Source organism: Apteryx rowi, unplaced genomic scaffold (genome assembly GCF_003343035.1).
Source record: "Apteryx rowi isolate R43461 unplaced genomic scaffold, aptRow1 scaffold_4, whole genome shotgun sequence".
In the NCBI taxonomy this organism is placed as follows: Eukaryota; Metazoa; Chordata; class Aves; order Apterygiformes; family Apterygidae; genus Apteryx; species Apteryx rowi.
Genome location: NW_020450529.1, coordinates 8,683,947 through 8,706,757, shown reverse-complemented (window position 1 = coordinate 8,706,757; position 22,811 = coordinate 8,683,947). Strand labels below are relative to the sequence as shown.

The 22,811-nt window shown below is 47.7% G+C and overlaps 1 protein-coding gene across 1 annotated transcript in view; it reads right to left on the bottom strand.

Annotated features, from left to right (window-relative positions):
* The window catches only part of ADAMTS9 (ADAM metallopeptidase with thrombospondin type 1 motif 9), an 82,905-nt gene that overhangs the window by 46,039 nt on the left and 14,055 nt on the right, over positions 1-22,811 (bottom strand). The window contains exons 3-15 of the mRNA XM_026074927.1: positions 20,110-20,396; positions 18,997-19,080; positions 18,777-18,898; positions 18,351-18,391; positions 18,129-18,234; positions 15,975-16,121; positions 14,940-15,081; positions 14,530-14,634; positions 9,327-9,472; positions 3,553-3,734; positions 3,315-3,451; positions 2,180-2,297; positions 1,820-1,915 (exon numbers count right to left, since the gene is read on the bottom strand). Coding sequence (XP_025930712.1) covers positions 1,820-1,915; positions 2,180-2,297; positions 3,315-3,451; positions 3,553-3,734; positions 9,327-9,472; positions 14,530-14,634; positions 14,940-15,081; positions 15,975-16,121; positions 18,129-18,234; positions 18,351-18,391; positions 18,777-18,898; positions 18,997-19,080; positions 20,110-20,396 — 1,713 coding nt within the window. The remainder of the gene's footprint in view (positions 1-1,819; positions 1,916-2,179; positions 2,298-3,314; positions 3,452-3,552; positions 3,735-9,326; positions 9,473-14,529; positions 14,635-14,939; positions 15,082-15,974; positions 16,122-18,128; positions 18,235-18,350; positions 18,392-18,776; positions 18,899-18,996; positions 19,081-20,109; positions 20,397-22,811) is intronic.

Below are 22,811 nucleotides of genomic sequence, written 5' to 3'. Positions count from 1 at the left end.
CGTTTGCTTTCATTCGGGCCTAATACGAAGAGATGCTTTCCCAGTAATATTAAAGCAACATTAAAGAAGATTTGACTTCACTGCTTCCCAAGAAGATTAAAGGCCCTCCAAGAAGAGCTGAGAAGTTCTCTGGGGCTTGTTCTGGGGGGACTGAACACGTACAGCRTGGGGAAGACTGTTTTTTCTAGGAAAACAGAATAACGGAGCATGCTTCTCTCCCCCGGGATGGAAAACCATCACACCTCGGTAAGGTTTTCGTGGTACTGATGTGTGTGCTCTCACCTCAACCTATGAGAATGACGCAAGCCGGCTGGAAACGAACGGCCGTGTGTGGGCAAGGACAGAAAACCTTGCACAGCCCCAGTCCGGGAACCAGAAGGACAAGCAGGGACCCCCTCAGATTTGTGCCCRAGCGGGGGGTCTGCCCGTGGACCGCCTTGCAGAGTGGCTGCCACCACTGTCCACCGCTTCCTTCTGGTGCGCTACAGTCTCCTGCACTCCGTATTTCACCAGGAGGCTCAACAGCTCAGGAAAATTGCTGCCCCTCCAGCCTCCTTTCAGTTGTAGCTCTCCGGTTTTGGGGACGGCTCGCGGCCCTGCCCGCGCTGGCCGGCCTGCTCTGCCCGGTGCGACTCGCTCCCCGCTCGGAGCGGAYGCGCTCCCCTCCGCACGCTCGTTTTCAAAAGTACACGCGGAAACTGCCGAAGAGCAGCAGCAGTGCCATCCCGTTTCGACAAGCTGTCTTTGCAAGACGAGACGAGGCGCCTTGCTCGGAGAGCTGAATCAGGGACCCTGAAGCCAGGAGCGCAGCTGACGGTGCCAGGCGAGGGGTGCACGAGAGGAGAGAAAGGGAGCCAAAACAGCAGCCGTCTCCCAGGGACCCCAAGGGGCCACGGCCCCGTTCCCTGCTCGGCAAACAGCCAGAACAGACTCTAAGGACACAAACGGCGCTTAACTGCAAAACCAGCCTTCTGCCGGGCAGGTATAAAACCAATTGTAAAGTGCAGTTGTATTATCTTCGCTCTCCGCCCTTCACAGAACTCGCTGCAGAGTCAATTGCTGCTCAGCATGGTGGAAGAAAAGCACGGCCGTGCTAAAAGCATATGTGCATGCAGCAGAGGGATTTTACCTCGGTATTGCAAACACATTTTTATACRTCTCTGGAGACATACCCACTGACTAATCGGCGATTATGAACGTACAACGGATAAGGCCAAGTTATCATTGGGTTTAAATCAAAACAACTTCTTTGGGACAGGGTATTTCTTTACAATTATACGTCATCGTCTGGCAGAGACAAGAAAGGCTTAGTCTAAGTGAAATCAGAAGTACTATTCTCAATGGAATAGAAAATAATTCCTCTTTGAATTTGTTTGTRCATACATGTCTTTCTAGGTATAGCATATTTATTCTCCAGCCAGAGGACGGTGACAACCGAGACGCATTAGTCTGTGATTAGGAGATTCCCAGGGAACTCAGGGATCTGGTTGGTTCCCAGCTCTGCGCCTCAGCTCCCACCGCAGAACAGGTTCGATAATCCTTCCTAGCTCCAGAGACACCCTAAGGGCATATTTCTTATAATCCATGAGCCTCTCGAGCTCTGGATCAAGGACGGACGTCCTATTAGCTGGACATGCATGAAGAGATGGAGCAAGACGCGGCTCATTATGTTTGTAGGGCACATGAGAAGTACTTTCGTTAAGAAAATGTCTGCTGAAATGAGCTCTTCGTCTTCCTTAGCGGAGAACAGCCAGCAGGAATATCAACACCACCGGAAAACAAAGCACAGCTCCGGACTGAACCAAGCACTGCCACTTACCCAGGTAGTTGTCATCCTCCGGTTTCCCTGAGTAACTGTGCTGCCGCACATCAATGTTTGTTGCACCAGCTGGGATGCGGACCACAGTGTTATAGCCTAGAAAAGATTTAACAGAGAGTCAAGGCTATTACACAGACATTTCATTTGCTTTTTATGGGGGTAAGTGAAATAAGGGAAATTACCTCACATTACACAAGCCAGTACTTTTCATTTAGGGATAGCATAAATAGTTATAAAATGGAATATGCTATAGCTAGAAGGATTTTGCATTTTACATCAGTGTTTTTGCAGATTAAGTGTGGTAATGGATTTTATAGACCTGCATTTTTCTCTATAAAGTTTTTAGCAACAGATTCTTACCATAATGCACCGTGTTAAATGTGCCCGCAATAGTTTTGCACGAAGAATTATCCCCACCACAAACGCCACATTTGTCCCTTCTTGCTTTTGAATTCAGCACATGATCACATCCAGCTTGCTTTAAGAGAAAAAGGGAAAAGCTAGATCAAGCAAGTACAGACTAGGATAGCATTTACAAATCTCCAAATTAAGTCACACAAAAGATTTGTGCGAAAAAGGCTGCCATGAGACAAATCGTTTTGCTTCCCCACATTTTTTTCCGCTGATTTACAGTGCGGCCATCCCACACCATTTTTAAACAAAAGGCTTTTTTACAAAGCGAGAATCAGAACGGCAGCTTGCACTAGGCAATGCCTTAAGACTGCCTGGGATTTCTTCCCAAAGCAGTTTGTTATTACCTGCTTCCTGGATACCATATTTACTCACGAAATGGAAGCATCTCCTCTCCCACATTTTCATCTTTGAAAGCTGGATATGGGTTTTACCAGGCAAGGCTCTACTGCCAGCTACCAGCACTGCTCAGCACCAGCCTACGGCGCACAACCCAAGTGAAATTATTATCCGTGTACGTGCTGTTATCCTACTCTTTACTCTCTGCACACAGAGGTATCCTCGAGGGCAGCAGTCTTTCCCCCGCACTGCAAGAAGCTGGAGAGCTTCTGCATTGGCTTTGCAAGGAGCAGCGGAGTCCAACAGCGCTGCCAGCCTGGGAACGGGGAAGGGGCCCTTAGCTAGAGCAAACTTCTTGCCGAAGTTCCCACACAGAAAAGCATGAAAAATAATTGCAAATGGAAATACAAAGTCTTCTGGAGTCTGACCGAGAAGACCCAGGGCAGACCAAAGAAGGAGCCATCACTTGGATTCGGGCTCAGATTTCCTCAGCCCTCAGCAACGAAGGGCAGATTTACAAACATCCTCCATGCCAGGCTCTTCCAAAAAACCAGGGATGGCCGAGCGCTTCAAAATGCTCGGGCCTCACCTGGGGACTTTGTCTGCGGGCTCCCGCATGCGGAGGGTGCACAAACACCCAGACGGAGCAAAGCGCAGAAATGCCATCTTTTTGCCTTGCAAAACCGATTGCAGTTTTCACCGATTTCACATTTCACCCTCCCTAAAGAGAAGGGAAAGCAATTACCCGGCAAAGCCCCTGCACGCAGATGTCGTTCGTGTCGGGGCCGCAGGGAGTCCCGTCGATGACGCGGTCCCGCAGCTGGTAATACGCCGTGTTTCCCGCCACTCGGCAGAACAACTTGCACCGATCCTTCATCAGGACTGGGGCAGGGAAAGAGGAAAAGCAGAACCGTGTTACCGTAACGCCACCGCCTTGACGCAGCAATTCAAAGGCCGGGAATTGAGTTCCCTCGTTCCCTTACTTCCGCTGTACTTGGGAACCCAGCGCACGTTCGTGGGCAGCCCGTTGATGTTAAAATGCTTCCCGTCGAAGTCGGCACACTGCTCATCCCGGAAGTCCTTCTTCAGCTTCGAGCACGGTTCAGTGTTGCACGATTTAAATTTCATTCGGCGACCCACGCAGTATTTCCCACCGTTTTTAGGCCTGCAGAAATAAAGAAATAGAAGCAGGCTGCGCAATCCCCGAGCGCGTATTTACCAGGCGGCGTTTTCTAACCCTCCTGTATCCGTTCAACCTCTCTCCTCGGATRGAGTCAGTCTTCAGACCTCCACCTCTGGCCTCCATCTCCACCAAGCTCTTGCGCATGGGCTTTGACACCGCATGGAGGTCAGGGAAGGCACCGTCATCCAAGACCTTTCTACTGACCGTGTTTGTACAGAGCAGGCCCCGTCGGTGCRTTTTCCCATCGGCCTGAATGACCTTGGGATCAGGCTGGAGACGAGACGCAATTCTAGTCCTGCAGCCTGTTCAGCAGTTATTCGTTATACCATTTTGAGGGACCTATCTTTGCCTGTGCATGGCTTTAATGAATATCCAGCTAAAAAGACCACGTGGGTAGGTGTCTTACAAAAAGACTATATAAGCAATCCTAAGAAAGGAGAAAAAGAACAGAGGGGAAAAAAGGGAATATTTGTTCTCTGATGAACGCAGCAGTAGAAAGAAGCCAGAAAGAAGGAGCAACATCTTCCTCCTTAGGCAGGGATTTAGTTTCATACTGAGGGATGCCATAAGGGGGGGGGACTGTCCCTCCACGACCCCCATCGGTCCTACAGATTTGGTGGCCGGGAGTTTGCATATGATCATCTGGGTTGCAAATAACCAAACAGCACACMAGAAAGGAGAGCTGGCTTCCTTGCAGGGCTGGAAGGCCAGCCTGCATTTCGTCCTTAGGGATTTATAGCCCCGAAGAGTAGCAATGGTAATGCTGGGCACTTTTAAATAACTTATCTTCACTTATTTCAGAAAGAACCATCCAGGAAAACCAAGAAAAACTTTATGCCCATTTTACAGGAAGAGGAGTACTGTATCAGCTGGGGAAAGTGATATGAGCCAAGCCACATAAAAGCCAGTGGATAAGCCTAGGAGAAATCATCATTTAAAATTTCCCAGTTCCCAGATTCAGGTCTCTAGCCATAAAACTATGCTTTTCRTCCTTGCATGTAGACAAAGCTGTTGCCAGCTAATAGCTAACCCTGGGGACTGAAAAAGCCGTTCTCCATAACCTGTTGGAGACGAGCAAGGTGCTGTCAGCAACGGTGCGGGAGCGAGCGGCGCTGGGGAGGACGCTAGAGGAGCCGGGTGGACGGCGCTTTCCTCACAGACGCTCATTTTCAGATGCGGTAATGCTGCTAGAAAAGCACCCTTGGGACACAAGCCAGCCTACTTGCTGGCTGTTCAAGGGACGTTTCTGCTAGGAACTCGGTAAGATTTTGTATGTCCCTCTCTACACAAAGCCTTCTGCGGGCCCATCAGGCACCATGCTTTAAACCTTCCAATAAAAACACTGCCTCTGCTGCTCACTCCTGAAATTGCAAATGCAGGAGGCCCCTCCAGAAAGGGGGGAAAAAAGGAAAAATTTCCCTAAATCTGCAGGAGAGGTTGGAAGAAGGAGGATGAGCTAATGCGGCGGACTGCAAAGCCGTCCTTTGAGCAGCGAAGCTGGGTGATGCAAGAGGAGGTCACCTCCAGTGGGGCAAGACGGGGAGAGGAGAGGCAGCAGAGCAGGGACGAGCACCGACCACGAGCTTTTCATTCTGCCTGCGCACGGCTCCCACGCTAAACGGCCTCTGGGGGATGGYGGGGCTACTACAAGCCACCGCGACTAGTAACTGTAATAAAAACTCCAGTATCAACCAAGCAGCTTCGTTATTCCCTGATGCTACAGAAGGAAAGATATTACGGTGCAAATTAAATAATATCCAAAAGGCAAAAATAAGACGGGAGGTGCCCACCACAAGCTCTCCACATCGTACACAGCTGGGGTTTCCTTAACATAACGCGAACGGAAAACCTGTGCGCACACATGAGGGTCCCTCCACACAGCAGGGCAACAAGCCCCTAGAGCAGCACACGGTTTTTAGCATCTCTTAAAACACAGACACATCGACCGCCCACCCGGCACAGCAGCGCCTTTCCTCCCACAGGTAGCGATTCCTCCCTCTGGCGTTTGAAAGTTATTTGTGACTGAAGTATCGCAATTCCTGGGAAATAAATGGGGGAAAAGAGGCACAAAGAGGGGCTCCTGCTTGCCAAAAGCTTCCTGGTGAAGCGTGGCAGACCTCCCCCAGCCCGCCGGCACCCGTCTGCATTTAGGGGACGGACTTGACTCCTCCAGCAGTGCAGACGAGATGCTGAGCACCACCAGCTATAYTTCCCCTGCCCTAGCCGACATACGAGCTGTCGCGGTGCAAATCCCTCAGTCCCATCTGAAACACCTCCGGGTGACCTTTGCCTTCGGGCGCAGCCCCGAGCAACAAGCGGCCACATCCGCTCTACCTGCTCCGAGGGCAGCTCTTGGATGCCACGTGGAAACTAAACCGGTATCACTTACGGAGATACCTGCTGCTTGGAGATAAGCAAGTAACTGTGATTTTGCAAAGGGCCGTCCCGGCTCTCCCGCAACACAGCACCCGGGGAAGAGGCGCTTTCTAGCTGCAGCAGTTCTCGGCCCTGGGGGAACACCCCGGGTCTCTGGGAGCCTGCATCAACTCATGGGGGATTTAACAGAATTCATCATTTCCATTTTGAAAACGTTTATACTTCTGCAGCGCTGCTGCAGTTTGACAAAGGCTCTAAATTGTGCAAACCTCTAATAGGGCACTTCTTAAAGAAAAAAACCCCCGGCAATTACGACATTTTTATGGTAACCACATTGCCTCTGATATAAATCCATTAATATAAAAAAAGTCTCCTTTTAAATATAGTTAGTTAAGAACAACACACAGTGCACCTTTTTTTTTTAAAGGGTGCATCTAATAAGACCTGAAGACCCCAAGCGACTAGCCTTTTTTGTAGACAAGACCCATRAGATGGAGATATCATATTGAACACATGGGCTCGCCATAAACCGAAGGATGCTAAAACTTGCCATCTTGTTTCAAACTGTCAGATTCATAACTGTGGCTGTAAATCTCCCTGCAACCAGTGTTTGGGCCTTGAACACACTCACGCTTCTGACATTTCAAAATAGCCCCAAAGCACTCTGACAATTTTAGGGTGTTCTTAAATCCTTAATGATTCAGTATTGCTTTTCACTGAGTCTGAGTAAACAGAATGGAGCCAACCCTGAAAAATAAGTCAGCCTCATATAACATCAATTTTCAGTGTCATGAAGAAATACTGGATCCTTCAGCACTATCTAATGTTTTTATGGAGAACCATCAACCACGTACCTCAGAGATGCAAGGGGAAGCAATGCACACACAGAAACCTTCTTGCTCTGTCCCAATTCCCCTTACCTCTGAATCGCCTGTTTTATCAAGSAAAGGCCGGTATGGACTCTCGCTTTCAATCTAACAATATTCCCCTCACACATTCCTGCACACACACGCTTTGCTCGATGCCTCCCAGCAGGGCAAAACTCTTAGGACGTGGCAACAGCTCTGGGGAATATCGGGGGCTTATTCTGACCCCATCTCAACAGGTCTTAAATATGTAACGTGTAATGCACTGCATGTGAATACTAACCTTGAATAATTTCATTGCAGACCCGCAGGCATCACCGCTCTCACGGTGGGCCAGGAGAGCTAGGTGCAGGCACGAAGCACTGTTTTTGGACACACCTGGTACCTGCTCAGGCACAGGAGCCCAGCGGCAGGAGCTCTGCTCTGGGGCGAGTGAAAAGCCCCCAAAGAAGTGACCACAGGGCATGCGAGTTCATGTGCAGGTACACGTAAATGCTCGCATGCACATGTGCTTAATGCTTTGGGGGAGCGCAGAAAAATCTCTGAAGTTGTACCGTATGAGGAGCAGAGTCTGAGATCTCCTGCACAGCATCCTAGCAAGTCCTGGGATCCGAATAGCCAGCAACCAGCACATTCATCTATAGGCGTGTTTACATGTCAAATTCGGATGGTTTTCGGCACAGGTAGATAGTCTAGGGACAGACTGAAATGCAGACGTGAGCCAGCTCACATACCACTGACCCACCCCAAAAGCCACTCTTGAGAACAGGGCTCTGGGTACTGACATGGCATGAAATATGCTTTCTCCCCCATAACGCCGCRGCTATGCCTTGCTTTGGAAAACAGGGCTTGCCCCCCCGGCACCGTACGTGACATGCTGCAGTCGCTGGCTTTGTTCGTACCATCCCGCCTGCAGTTCCCGAGGGGGCAATCCTGGTGGGAAGGGTCTGGTCTGGTTAGCTAATGCATTCCTTAAGTGTATGTCAAAACACAGGCTGTTTCCATTTCAGAGGCTTACAGCTTCCTACAGTCCTGCAAAGTACTCATCCATGTAGGTGTCGGAGCACATTACAGACGGAGACAGGAGCTGCAGTCTTATTTTCGGCCCGTTGCGGGGGGGGGAGAGCGCTCATTTTACATGCTGGAGTTAGCGCAATATTTCATCGGCATGCGAGATACCACCCTAGATCCCTGCGCACAGGAAAGCTTGGAAAGAGCAAAGCCCTCTTTGAGTATAAAAGGCCAAATGAAACTATTTCAGCCCTTACTCCAGGTACGCAGGTTGGTTTCTCCCGCTTGACGAAAGGCAGCAAAACAGAGACTAGACCTACTCTGGGTATTTCTGAAGTGCTTTGAGAAGTGGGAGAGCACGCAGTGGTGGCTTTCCATCACGTTTTATTCCCGTTTCACTCATTCGCAACATCTCCGCAATGCCCTGATAACAGGAACGCCGATGGTGGGAGCCTACGCCACGACATCAAATTACCGGGGCAAAAACCAACAAAGTTGGTGAAAACCTCTGTGGACCCGCGCTACGACAGCCGAGTCCCCGCGGAGACTTCACAAGGGCGTCGAGAAGAGGCAATGCCAGCTGCACTGCTCCCGAAAGAGGGCCTGGAAAATAAACGCCTGCAAGCGCAGGGGATTTCAACGGGAGTTCGGTGCCGAGAGTGCTCGGGCGCTTCTGAAAATCCCAGCCAAGGCAAAACGCCTCCCAAAATGCTACGATGCAAAAAACAAGCCGTCAGAGAAGAGCCTCCCTYCCGCCGCCGCCGTGGGGGCAAGCCCTCGCGTCCCCCTTCCTCCGAGCAGCCCCTCGGCCCCCTCCGCGCTCCTGGGGACCGAAAGGAGGCCGATAAAGAGGAACCGCCAGCCATTTACGCAAACGGATCGTTTTCGCACCGGTTGCTCAACGCCGCACTAATATTTTGCAGGCCGGGCACTCGCCGCCTCCCAGCCCGCGGCGAAATTCCTTGCCGTGTCAAAGGGTTCGAGGTTATGCCTTCCGTGGCGACGGTGAGCATTTTTAAGAGCTGCTTTTTTTAACGGGGCACAGATTTCTACTGAGGTTTTGCTTGTCTGTGCCAGCTCGCATGTGACAGTATAAGCGGTGTGCCCTGCAGCAACAGCTGCAAAAGCAGCCAAAATGGGAGTAAAATGGCAGAAAATGGATAAATATGCGGCCCAGCTCCCTCCCGTGCTCCCTCCCCTCTCCCTCCAGCACCTTTCCCACCCAAAATTTGGCCCGCTAAGCAAAAAAATGGGATTTCAGCCCGTTGGGGCAAGCGGGCTGCTCCCCCCCGGCCCGTTCCAGCCCCGCGGCCGCACTTACTCGGGCCTGTTGCACTCGCGTATCGCCGTCTTTATGCCCCCGCCGCAGGTTCTCGAGCAGGTGCCGAAGGGGCTCCACGTGCCCCAGGCGCCGTCCAGCACCGGCGCCTCCCGCTCCTTGGGGACGCACATCCCGAACCGGCAGTGCTGCGGGCAAGAGAGAGACGGGAAAGGGGGGGGGGGGTCGCGTTACTTCTTCATCAGCGATCAGCCCTGATGCCAAGATTCGCTCGCTCGCTTTTTCTCAAATACCCTGCTCGAAACGCAGCAAAGATTTCCCAAACAAAAAATTTGAACGTTTCGCTTTTGGACAGTCGCCCAAATTTTATTTGCATAAAAACCTGGAGCGTAATTTTTTTAACAGCCAAAGTTGCAGCAGAGCAAATTTCCGGGGAGGGGGGGGACTCAGGACGGCACGCTGAATCCGTGCTCAGCTCTGGGTTCAAGCACATTTTGGGGGGTTTCCCCCAGATCGAGCCCCCACTTACTTCAGTAGCCGTGGGACCAGGCCACCTTGCGTTTCCTCTCTCCGCAAGGAAGGTAAACAAGCAGTCCCAACCTCTTGCACCCTTAAATGGGGAAGGGAAGGCAAGCGGCAGAGTCCAGAGGGGTGGTGATTTATGGGAAGAAGCTTGAGGACAACAAGCAGCACCGAGCGCTCCCCGTTTGCTGATGCCGACCAGCGCAGCAACGCTCCCAGCACCGGCTTTCGAAAACGCTGCTTATCTGATTTCCTGGAGAGCAGCGGGAACCACAGTGTCGTAACAGGAGACTGACAACAGGGACGTGAATTAGCAAACAACGGGAAATAACCCTCAAACCTCTCCACAGCTGCACAAAACCCCAGAAGAGAAGAGGGAAAGGAAAGGAAAGTTCCAAATCAAAAGGGCAAATAAAAACAAAGAATTCCTCACTCCAAAGTATTTTTTTCACTCAGCCATAACATGGCACTTGCCAAGGCCTGGTCTACACTTGTATTTTCCAGCTATAACTCTTGTCTATTTTGTTTGGAAAACTGGTTTAAATTAGCTTGGCACCCCCYTCCCCCCCTATTTTTATCATACAAGTTACGTCTTTTCTGGGCGTGCTTGTTGTACAATTACAGACTTCTCTGGACAGGCCAGATCTAGGGGAGAGTCACATCCCGGCCCCACCAGAATTGATGGAAAAATACCCCCAGGCCCCCAAGGGGGCTTCCCTCTCACTGAACAGTGCTTGCTAAAGCAGAGCTAAACCTGGAGGTGCGCTTATTTGCTGGCGGATGCCTAAATCTTTGCAATTATACGAAACCCAAACATTGCTGATTGCTCACAAATTAGAAGAAATTTAGGGACTTCAGGATAAAAAAAAAAATGTAGATGCATCACTGAAGTATTCCCTTGTAATATTTTACTGCATTAGGTGCTGTTCAGGCAGGAAAATACCCGATGGTCTTTATGGCGACGGGTCTAATTTACCGATGCGCCGCGTTCACTCCCTCTTTACTTCAGAGACCGACTCAAAGGGGCTTCCAAAACTGATGGGAAGTAGGACATACGTGTAGGACAGTTCTTCAATACCACAAAAAAATCCCCTTTAAAAATCCAAGGGAATGGTTTGAGGAAAAGCGTTTGCTCCGTTTCCTGGGAAAGCCAGGCTAATGAGATCTCATGGTGTCTGACCGTCTGTCCGCCACTCTCCTAACTTTTGCATCCACCGATGGGCTGCAGCCGAACCGGGCAGAGCGAGCGAAGCAGTGGAGATATTTTTTCTTACCCTAACAGGAGGGCGGCCGGCTGGGGAGAGGAAAGGAGCCCTTTCACCGAGACCGCAACAAGGTTACATCAAGCTATCTAGGAAAACAGATCAAAATCAAGCTACCACCGGGGTCCACAGCCTTCCCGTATGACATCGGCTCTGCAACACGCTTGACACCTTTCCCTGATGACAGCCCGGTCGCTGCATGGCTACCTGCCAGGGAAGGAAGCTGATCTTAGGTGTGTTTGCTGCGTGCACGGTTGGCAGGATGACCGAACAACTCAGCTTGGACCTTAAATACGGCACTTCTCAGGGATGAGCTTGGTCTCTAGGCTACGTGCTGTGCATCTGCCTCCATCTGAAGATTTCATTCCCCGGATAGACACTGGCTTAAAAAAGCATCTGCTCCAGTAGAGGACAGGAATAAAAATCAGCTGAAAGGCTGAGCTCCTCTGCTGCAGGACAAGCCCTGGCGATGCATCGCTCTTCCCGGCCTTTGGAGGGTTGGGATGCAGGATGGGGACCCCCCTGCCAGTCACTCACAGGGACAAAGAGGGCCAGCAGCTACCACCAGCGCACGAAAACACACGACCTCAATACAACCACACTGTCCCGGAGGAGAACTTCTTGCAGAAACATTGACACTCACGGCTAAATATGTAACCGCCGTCATGCTTGGCACCGCTGACCTGCAGCAGATTGAATAGCTAACTAGTGAATGTACACAGCTAACAGACCGTGACATGACCTATACGTCTCCCATCCGATGGTTGAGGATTAACCAGGAAATTACCTAAATCTCTTGATTTTATTCCAATTTGGGGGCTCGTGGTGATAGCAAATTGATAGCGAATCACAGGGGGAGTGAAAAAAAAAAGAAAAGAGCAGCTGTTTTAAATAAACAGCAAGATTATCTTATGGAAACGCAGTGGTGTTTCTTGGAATCACGCTGTGAATAGTCTGGCTGTGCAACCCTCGTCTTTTTTATTTTAAAAATAATTCCGACGCTGAAATACAACAGAAAACTAAAAAGTCTGCCAGGGTGCTCTTTCCTATGGGCTTACAGATCAGAGAACAAGGAGAATAAAAGAGTTTTTGTCTGGAGCAGGTTCAAAATAACTTAAACGGACACAAAGTTGAACAGGAGAGCAGCGGTGGGGAAGGGAGACACTATAGCGGACTTTCCTTCCCTTTGTCTTGCTACAGGGGCCTTGGATAATTCACCAAAACCAGCTCCCGGACTTGGGCTGATTTGGCTGAATAGATTAGCAGGGGGCAGACAAGTGCTGTGAAGCTTCACGCATGCATAACTTATACGGTACCTGCTGCCGTAAGGGAGGAGACAGAAATGATTACTATTCATCCACGCTTCTTTTACCTTTCTTTAAAACAACCCTGAAAACCACACGAGATACAGACCCAAGTTTACGAGCCTCTTTATTTTCTTTCTTTGAGGTACAGTGATTTATTTCAAATTGGTAAGGCACGGGCACTGTCAAGCAGAGTAAATGATCGTGACTGGTGTTCGCCCAGCAAAGCCCCAAATCTGGGCTGATTATCTGATTTAATGGTATCAACTTCAGTGCCCTCACATCCAAAATATGCATAAGCTGCTACTCCCACGTTGTTTTAGTATCTTTGATTCAAAAATAAGTTTAGAGCCTGGATAAGTCTATATTCCAGTAGCTTTAGCTAAGCTTTTCTTAGCTATTCAGATTCTCTTGTTTCCAAAGGTACCTCCATAAAAAATGGCATGGTATTTTCTTTGTCTGCCAACCCATATATCATGGACTTTAAACATGCAGACTTGAGGCAAGGCATTAGTCAGCACGCGGCAGTTTGACAGGGCTCCTGGCCACGTCGGAGTACCAAAATAGCGATCTGTTCCAACAAAACGCACTCTGGACTCGCACCTCAGCACTTTACAAGCCCAAGAAAATAGTGGGGAGGAGAGAGCTTATGATGATCCAAACTGTAAGCTTGACCAACACACAGATACAACACACAAAACCTTTTTTCCAGAATACATTCAAACTCCTGGACCCGATTCGACTGTGTTAGTCTTTCGTAAGATCCCACCTGCTCTCAGCGGAGGAATTCAGGTCACACTTATCTGAACTCCTGCTGCTCGTCCGCAGTTGTATGAACACAAAACTCTGATCATATCCAAGTGTAACTGCAGGTATGTCTGAACAGAACTGCAGCCACAAATTCGGAATTCAGAAAAAAATTAGTTATTTCTGGGCAGCCAGCTCTGAGCACGTCCCAAGCTCACAAATGGAGAAGGTGAAGATACAAGGTCTACAGTCAGAGGTGTCCCACTTAGGTGGGGCTAGAGGGGACTTCAGAAGTCCATAAGTTTTATCCTGATTCTTAAAAAAGGGGAGGGATTTTACATAAAAACAGTAAATATTGGCGTGCCACTGGCTCCAAAGAGTAATGCAGGAATAGGCATTCCAGCAATATCTCTACCATACACTATCAACCTTAAAAACACCAGGTAACAGCTTCCGCGCCTGTGTTGACTGTGCTTTTCCATAAGGAAGGCAAATTGATATATTATGCCCATTGCCTTGAATGAAATCAGGGTTCACAAATGAGTTTCAGACACATATAACAAAAGATTAATTGCCAAGGAGACCCACAGCCTTTCTGAAAGATTGTATCTAAAATAGCATCCACATTTGAAAGCCTATATGAATTAAGACGCTGAGTCTTTCAAGGCAATGAAATTTTAACTATTGATCATTAATTAGCTACAAGAGCAAACTTTTAAGCTATGCTTTGTTGAAGAACATCACAAGTTGTTTACTAGAGCTAGATGGGGAAGATTTTTGTTCAGACAAAAAAGATGAAAAATAGTTGGCATTTTTCTCTGAAAGGTTTAGCATCTCAATAAAAGGAAAAAAAAACAACAAAACCCTCCCAACTATTTTTCTCCAGATCTGGACAAGTGAAAACTAAAAGCTTATTCTAGAAAATGTATTTAGTTGGAAAAATATATAGTTGGAAGCTAACATTGCACATGGAAATTGAAAGTTTTTATGAAAAACTGCCAAAAAAATTCCACACAGAAAATGTCATCTAGTTCTATATTTTACTCTGAAGCTGTCAAGATGAGAAGCCAGTTGGCAAGTTTATGTTACATATAATTACTAATTACTCACATCACATGGGAAATTTCTAATAAAAGTCTAGGAAAGCTTTGCAGAAGTTTTGCTCAAGAGTTCACTCAAGGGTATTAATTTAAAAAGTAAGATAAGCATTCAAAAAAGAGTAACTGCAATAAACAAAACAATGCCAAGCAGTAGATTTTAATCACATTATATGGGATACAGTTCACCCCTGTATGAAATGCTTAAAACACACAGAGCTGCTCTGGGCAGAAGCTGCATCCCATACAGTTGGCCCTTGGGATAGGATGAGTTTGACCGATAAATAGCTACAAAGGATGAGGTATTACAGACCTTTCCGGGTTCACATTCGGTCCCATCAGCCCAAGGTGTGTGCTGAGTACGACATCCCTTGTGCGCTCCATCAATGTTAATACACCAGAGTCGCCGACACTGCATCTGCTTAAGTTATTGAACAGATCGAAATATTAAATACATTCATCCCATGTGCTACACACCCTACGGGATGCATGATCCTTTATAAAATTATCCTACCAGGATTTGCCATTAACTCACAAGGTCGACAGTAACTTGATGGCTTGTTGCATCCCCACAACCAGTGGAGCTGAGGGCCCAGGCTCTAACCAGCTGGCAGCTGGTGGGTGCAGTCTTTACACCAGCCCCTTTCCCTGTTCACCCAATGCTGGGAGGCCTTATTTTGACCTGTGAAAGCCAGCAAAACCAAGGCATGGAATTGCACTTACCATATACGGGCACACTTGAGATCCAGGTCCAAAAATTAACTCACATTGTTTATTGACATCATAAATCAGCCCTGGGAGCTGCTGAGGCAACGTGTAAGTTCTTGATGAAGGTTCATCAAGCAAACACTCCCCGTAACCAGTGCTACAACACAAAGCAGGAAAATAGTGTTAACCAGGAGGTGATGAGACTAGAACTCATTTATTTTTATTTGGGTTACCTTTATACTAGATGTGCAACCCATCTGTCATATTTAACAAGTGCTACAACAGCTACTGCAGACTCAACTATGGAACGTAAGAGGCTGCCTGTCCACTACCACCCCATGTTGTGCTGATGACCATCCACCACAATGCAGTCAACTAGTTTAGCAAAAGCATATCTGAGAGTGCACAAACTTCCTTTGGCTGCTGAGTAAGTATTGGTATACATTTAGAAAGAAAATCATTGGTATTCCTCTTGGACAGCAAGCAGAAGAATCACCCAAAGGACCAAGCTCTTGGATTTGCCTGGAAACCATCACAGTTTCTTTCTGCTCCCCATCACAACGGGTGGGAAGGCATCATGGCAGTATGGACAGTCACTGTGCATCTAAGCGAGCCAGAGGCTCCTTGAAATCTATTCCCAGAGCGGACTAGTGCTATTCACGACCTGTGGAGCAGAAAGGCAGATTCAGTCTGCCTCCTAACGCTCCGTATCTGGCTCCATGCCGGATATGGTTGTGTATCTGGGCCACAGGGCTTGGAAAACTCACTCTTCAGGTTAGAGGAGAATGCACATTCCTTAAAAGCAATATCCATGGGGGAAGACTTATTCCTCCCCATAGAGAGGCTATTCCTTGCCAGCTAATCATAAGGCAGAGCTGGCAGGGACTGGATGTCAAGGGCACATTCCTGCTCTATGTAAAGGATGCATGCACACGGAAATCCCTCCGATTTCCTCCAAACGCTGCACACTGGGATTTCAGATTAACCAGGGCCCTGTGAGATACACACACAGCTAAAGACAGCCTAACACACACATAGGTAAAGCCTTACTCTAGAAATTCAGTGATATATTTCCTACTGCATTTTGACCACATCCAGGGATTGGTGTAGAAGTTCAGTGTTGGTGCCATGACATGCTGTTGATTTTTACCTCCGTCTTCTTTGCACTTATGATTGTCATCATGTGGCATGTTAAATCTAAGAGGAACACAGCAAAGACAAGTACAGCTGGATAAGTGGCAAGTATTTAGCACAGCAAGAGCAACAGTCTGAACTAAAAATAAGCAAGACCAAGAATTTTTCCTAGCTATGCTCCTGGTAGCTATTATGGGATACGAGTAATAATAGCCACATATTCAGAAGGACCAACAGGCACTCAGACCAAACAGTTTTGAGTTCCTAGCACCTGGCTGCCAAAAGCTACACAGGACCCTACAAAAGCTCTCCACACTGCTACTGCACGTATTTAGCATGACAAGTGCTTAAGGGAACCTCGCATAAGACGTGCTTTCAGTTGCGGTTTCCTTTCTAACTGATAGTCATGATCCTGCAGGCAGGCTGGACACTGGCCCCACCATGATGAAAATGGGAAGTACTCCAGAACCGAACCAAAGAGCCAAGAGGTGATCAGGGGGAAAAAGTTTCTGAAGCAGAGGAATCACTTGAGACTGCTGACCACCGCTGCCGGAAGCCTCAGTACACGAGGTTGCTTGTAAGGTGTTTTCTAAAGCAGCTGAATACCTTGGGCCACGTTCATTCCTCATGCTGTTGCCTAAATAGGGCTGCACCAGGGACAAACTTGGCTCCTCTATTTTACGTGGTAGGCTCACAAAATGCCATCAAGCATCAATATCAACATAAGACCGTGCGAAGTTTGCAGCACATGATATATCGAAGAATGTGGCAAGTATACAACGGAGACAGAACGGCTTAAACTGCTTTGCTACTTGAAGTGGAAAAGGGGAAATGACCCAGGGTGATCCTATGTTCGAAGGCCTGGGAGTTTACAACCCATTACGATGACCTCCAAGGAACCAACTTTTTGCTTTGCTCCCTGTAAAAGGGCAGAGAGGCATTTCCTGCTCGGGAGCTCCTCTCACCCCTCCAGCAGCTTTGGGGCAGCATTAGCAAAGGAATTAGTCACAGGTTAGGTGTGGGGAAAGCCAAACCTCTGGGGAATTTCTGTCAGGAAATCTCATTTAAACAAATACAACTGTGGTTAAAAATAGAATGTCTCAGCCAGCCCTCTGTGGAGAAAAAAAAGAGCTTAAAACAATGAGGGATCTGTTCTTAAGAACTCATCCATCCCACATCTACACACTTCCACTGCGAACCAAGCGTAAGGTAGTTTTGAATGAAATAAGCTGCCTAAGAGAGTTGCATCTGCGGGGTAAAGGACTCTGTGATCTAAAAAGATTTTTCTCATTACACACTCTCAAAAAAAATTCAAAATCAGTTAGCAGAAATTTCCACTGGAGGGAAATTCCATTGAGTGACTGCGTCTCTGCTGGGCATGTCCCATAACATGAGATCCTCCTTAGTGAAAGTCCCCATGTAATAAAATAGTTCAGCAGGTACATCAAGGTCACTTATATCTCAATCAACTGCCAGCCACACTGGCTAAGTCCCTCCTTGCACACAGCTGCTCTGCTGACTTCATGAATGCCTTGCACCRAGGTGGGATGAGCTCTGACAGCCCGAGGAACCTGCCCTTGGAGGAGACTTCAYGTGCCCATGCCCCTTGCCCTGATCCTCTCCAAGGCACCCAGCACCACCTAGTCCTGGCCAAAAAGTCAGCTAGTGCCAGAGGCTTGGCTGAGGCTTCATTGCAAAAGTCTCAGAGATTTGGCCGTATTTGGATGCCAGGAGATGCAGCAATACTGGATGTTTTGGTAGTTCTCCCCTCCGCACGTACTGCTCGACATTGGGGTACCCTGTTGTCGCTCACCCTCACAAACACTTTGCGCTCCCCAAAACGTGGGTCTGCCGTTTCTGCTGCTTGCAGCTGGGCTACGGAGCATCCCACTTCCCCCCAGAGTCGCACCACGGCTTGAACTTCCTTGGTGGTGCCTCTCCTACCAAGGTACATTCATCTCCTCGCAGATAATTAGGCTCAGCAGGTACCAACTCCTAGTGCGGCTGGCAAGTTCTAGCTAGCATAAATCTTGGGCTATTTAAATGTAAATGCATTTACACAAGACGTACACATGGCCAAGTTCATGTGCTATTGTGAAAGCAGTGCTCAGCCCGTTATCTTCACTAATTGAACAGCTCCTGTATGGATCACAAACCGTGCCCAGCTCTGCCAGACCTAGAAGAGAACAGAGAGGTTACAATAGCAAAGGAAACGTTACCCACAGTTCAGCACATACACTAGCATTGTCACTACACAAAAGTTAAAAAAGACAAAGAAAAGGGTTTTCTTACCCAGAGTATCACATTTGTCGTGCGCTCTACAAATATCCTGTCTGAAAGCAGAACAGACCTGACACATTAATTTTCAAAGCAGCAGTGACTTAAGGGACAAGCACAATAATAAAAAACATCCAAAAGCAATTCCTGGTCCTCCAGGCTGATTTTGCCACACCATCCAACAGGAGCCTGAACCAAGTCCCTACCACAGTCCCTACCACAGTCCTAGAGTTTCATCACATGTTCGGCCCATGGTCAGACCTTGGACGGTCCTGAAACTCTAAGACTCCTCCACCTCTGTGGTGAATATGTTCTCCTAATTCTGCTCATTACACCTATACCAAACACCAAATGTTTCCCATAGCTGCATACATTATAAGCTCGCAGCTTGCAACTCCAGCACGTAACTGGCAATATTTTTAATGAGAAAATTCAGCATACCTGGTAACAAGCACAGCTGTATCATGTTGAAGGTGACTTCCTTCAGGGTGGTTTTGGGATTGCTGCCATTGACAAAAGTTTTTTAACGTTGTCTGGGCATTGTAAGATATTGCAGGACCATCCTAATGAGCAATACGCATAAAGCAGGTATTTTAATTATTTATCACCAGGTTTACTATGTATGCCACTGTCAAAAGGAGAAGAAAATCACTTCCATTACCTGTTCATTATGTATCACGACCAATTTCACAATAACAATATTAATTAAATTTCCAATACTTGGGTCTTTGTAGATAGAAGCTACCTGTTTCAAAAAGAAGTGCCCAGAGTTATTGCTAACATTCAMGGAAACAAACAATTAAGACAACACAAGCATATTTTCCATTCTGCAACTGTTTTTGTCCCAAGCTGCTATTCTGCTCCATTCCGTGCTCTAATGTTATCTGACCATCCATGAACTTGCTGCACACCTCTGGGAGGCTCAGTATAATTTTAGAATGAAAGAAACCTGCTGGTATTGCAGAAACACAAAGTTTCCTTCTGCTTTAAAAGGCCTTTCACCAAATTACAGCATCATTCCGCTCCAAGGTACAACAACCACTGGCCAAACTTATTCTGCCTAGTGCCTCATTTTGACATGGCTGTTTTTAGATCACATATCCACTGCGCTTCTACCCTCTAATGGGACAAAAATCACTCAGTGAGACAACTGCGTTGGATACTTACCTCCCAGCAACATGCATCTACAGAGCTGCCTGCCTGGGGACTGCACTACTGCATCTTAGTACCAGCAGCTACTAAAATGCTCGCCACCAGCCTGGAAAGCCAGCCCTAGCACTATGCTAAGGACCTAAGTGACCACAGGCTCCTTCTCCTTGTAACTGCAAGGGAAGTCAGGCAACCGCATGACCTACTCTCATCGGTCCCTAGGAAGTCACAGTCCCCAAAGCACATTTTCTATTCAGCTGCTATTTCACATGGCCCTAAATAAAAAGAAGAATAAAATACATGGACTAAAGGGCCAGCGACTCCTTTTGTGCTGCCTGGGGCGCAGACAGCTGCAAGGGAGAGGTGTGGGAAGGAAGCGTGGTGGGTCTGGGAAAGAAGGAAGACTTCAACCAATGCTCCCCAAATGTTCTTCACTAAGGGAGATGTGCCTGAGGTCTTGTGAACCTGAACCAAGTTGTAGCAAGCTTTACTCTCATCCCAGAAATGTTTCCACACCTAGTTGAAGCAAACTGATGGTATCATGTGAGAAAGAGGCAGAAATGAAGCTCTGCATCCACTAGAAAAAAACTGTGAGTAAAATCACTCCCCCTATTTGAATACTTACTATTGACATTAATGTTAAGACATAGTGCTGTAGATTAGCTCCATGGTAGGCAACCATCCTGCTATCAGCCACCACCATCACTTCGACAAACCGAGGGTAGGAGAGAAACCGTTTTGTCCTTCTATGGCTTTTCTTGTCACTGATGTTCCCAGTCTTGTTGCTCTCCGTAGAAAATGAGTTCACTTCTAGGCTATGTTTTAACATCTCCATGTCAGATAATATGCTGCTTTCTACCCGCTGTTTTCTCCAGTGTTTCCGCTTGCTCTTTTTGTGACTATTTTCATGACCTATGATTAAAAAGCAGACAAAAGCATAAAGTACGTTCTGTACTGAGTACAGTCAATACCGCATGCATTTTATGTCAAGAGGCGTATTCATTTCATCTGAGAGTTAGCAGRTTTGCTCTAAATAGCAAACCAGAGCAGAAGCACTTGGTGGAAGGCCACCATTTAATCCAMCATTTAAGCCTTTTCTTAACTTTTAAAGACATAAATAATCTTTCTGAAGTCAATGACGCTTAAGCTTGACAGTCACCTAAAGGCTTTCCCGAAGCAGGACTGTATCATCGCACACGCAGGAGGAATTCAGGCTGAGCTTGGAGCCGGCGATGGTAATTAGCCACCGCAGCAGCGTGAGGATTCTGGGCACGTCCAAGGTGGCCAGGAAACCACAGGAAACAAAGGTCCAAATCCTGTATTTCTAACTCAGGCATGAAGGACGGCAGGATTTGGCCTTCATAGTGAGGCAATTATATATGATTTATTTCTGTCTCTAACAATAACATGGCTAGGCTTCAATTCTCCCCCTCCCTTTATTATTCCGTGCTACAGGAATGGTAAAGGTCATCTAATAGCACAGCTGCCACTGGCTAAAGAATAGAATTCAGGAAGTTTCACATATACCGCTTTTGATATTCAATTAGGCCAAACATAAAAGCAGCCTGAAAATATACTCCATGCTGATACAAAGACGACAAACCGAAGACGGAGAGCGGGCAAATAAAACATATGGAACGTGTACAATTAAGATTTACCATCTGATTAGTATGTAATTATAGCATTATTTAAATGTAAGAGCAAAATCAGCTGTATTTGAAGCCACTTAATTTTTAATCAGTTCATCACAGGAAACAGCTAATTGAATGTGATTCATCCACAAGAGACTGTTCGCTTCTGCTAAGTAATAGAAAGCCAGATCTGAACTGCTCATCTAAGACTCCAGGCTACAACCCTCCTGCTCTTTATAGCTTTACTTTAATTTTGTCATGCTGGTGGAAAAATATCACATTTCCTTATCTGACCCACTGAGTAGGTTAGAGGAAGTATAATATTAGGGAACAAAGGAATATTCAATACTCGAACAAGATTTAAATGATAGGAAACCTCTCAGCTATTTTTCAGGGGTAGTTTCCTTTTAGGATATTTTGTAATAATTTCCAAAATAAGAAATTAAAAAATACATTCTCTTATATCAAGGCAGGCTGAGGGGCTTGGCCAGCATCTACCCACCCAAAAATACCATTTTTTTGCCCAACACATAAACAGGCAATAGAGTATACCTAAGCCCTATSAATTCCCCTTTCCTGACAGAGCCCAGACCACCTTAATACAGCAGAGTTCACCGTTATTTCGGTAAGAATTTGCGAAAGCCAATGGCGCTCGCGATTATAATTGGATTGCCCTGGTTCTCCCGCGCTAATCAGTGCCGTTACGTTGGCAAGCCTCTGCTCTCAYGCTGGCACGGCTTCGCGGGCAACCGTGACGTTACCCCAACGTGCTCCGTGCCAGGCACTGCGGGAAGCCGAGCAGGCGTACAAATAACCTTTAAAGGTGAGAGGAAGACCGGGCCGCGGAGAAAGCGCGAACTTCGGCCCGGCACCCGGCTCCCTGCGCGCTGCCTCTCTCCGACCCTCGGATTTCCCTTTTAAATAGCCGCCTGGCGAAAGAGTCGGGCGCCCGAGGGAAAAACGCCTGAAAGACGGTGAGATGCTCAGCAGCAGGGCTCCAGCGAGGCTGGAGGCGGAGGTCGGGCCACCGCCGGCATGACGCCGCGGAGCTTCTCCTCCCRCCCCGCTGCCCAGCCCGCCGGACTGGGGTTTGGCTTGCAAGAGAACCGGGAAATGCAAGGGATTTCTTTAAAGAGACACCCGTTAAAGAGGAGGTATTTAAACAAATTCATTCAAATTCACGAGGGCGCCACGCTCGCACTGAAGCCCTGCAGCGAATTTTTTGGGGTTATACGAGCACACCGTCACGCTTTCCAAAAAAAGAAAAAAATTTACAATTTGAGCATCTGTCCTCAGCTCCCGGAGTCCRAGAGTGGGAGGAAGGCCACGGGCCATGCCGCGAAGGGCTGCAGCAGGGTGGTAGGGTAGGACAAGGTGAGGTTCACGGGCAAGGTCTGCTCTGGAGAGCCCCTACCCGACAGCCCGCACGGGGAACCAGACCCCAATGCAGCCAGGGTATGCCCAGCCTGCAGGGAAAAAAAACACCTTTCTTTCTGCTAAAGAGGTCTTGCACATTATTGCTAAAATATTGGGTGTAGTTCCTCTGTCCAGCACACAAACTAAGCCAGCCACATCATAACTTTAAAAAAAAAAATTTTTTTTCTTAAACACATATGAAGTCACTGCACRTACAGCGTATTTGGACAACAGTCASGTATAGTATGTTTGCCAACCTAGTTACTGTAAAACTAAGCAT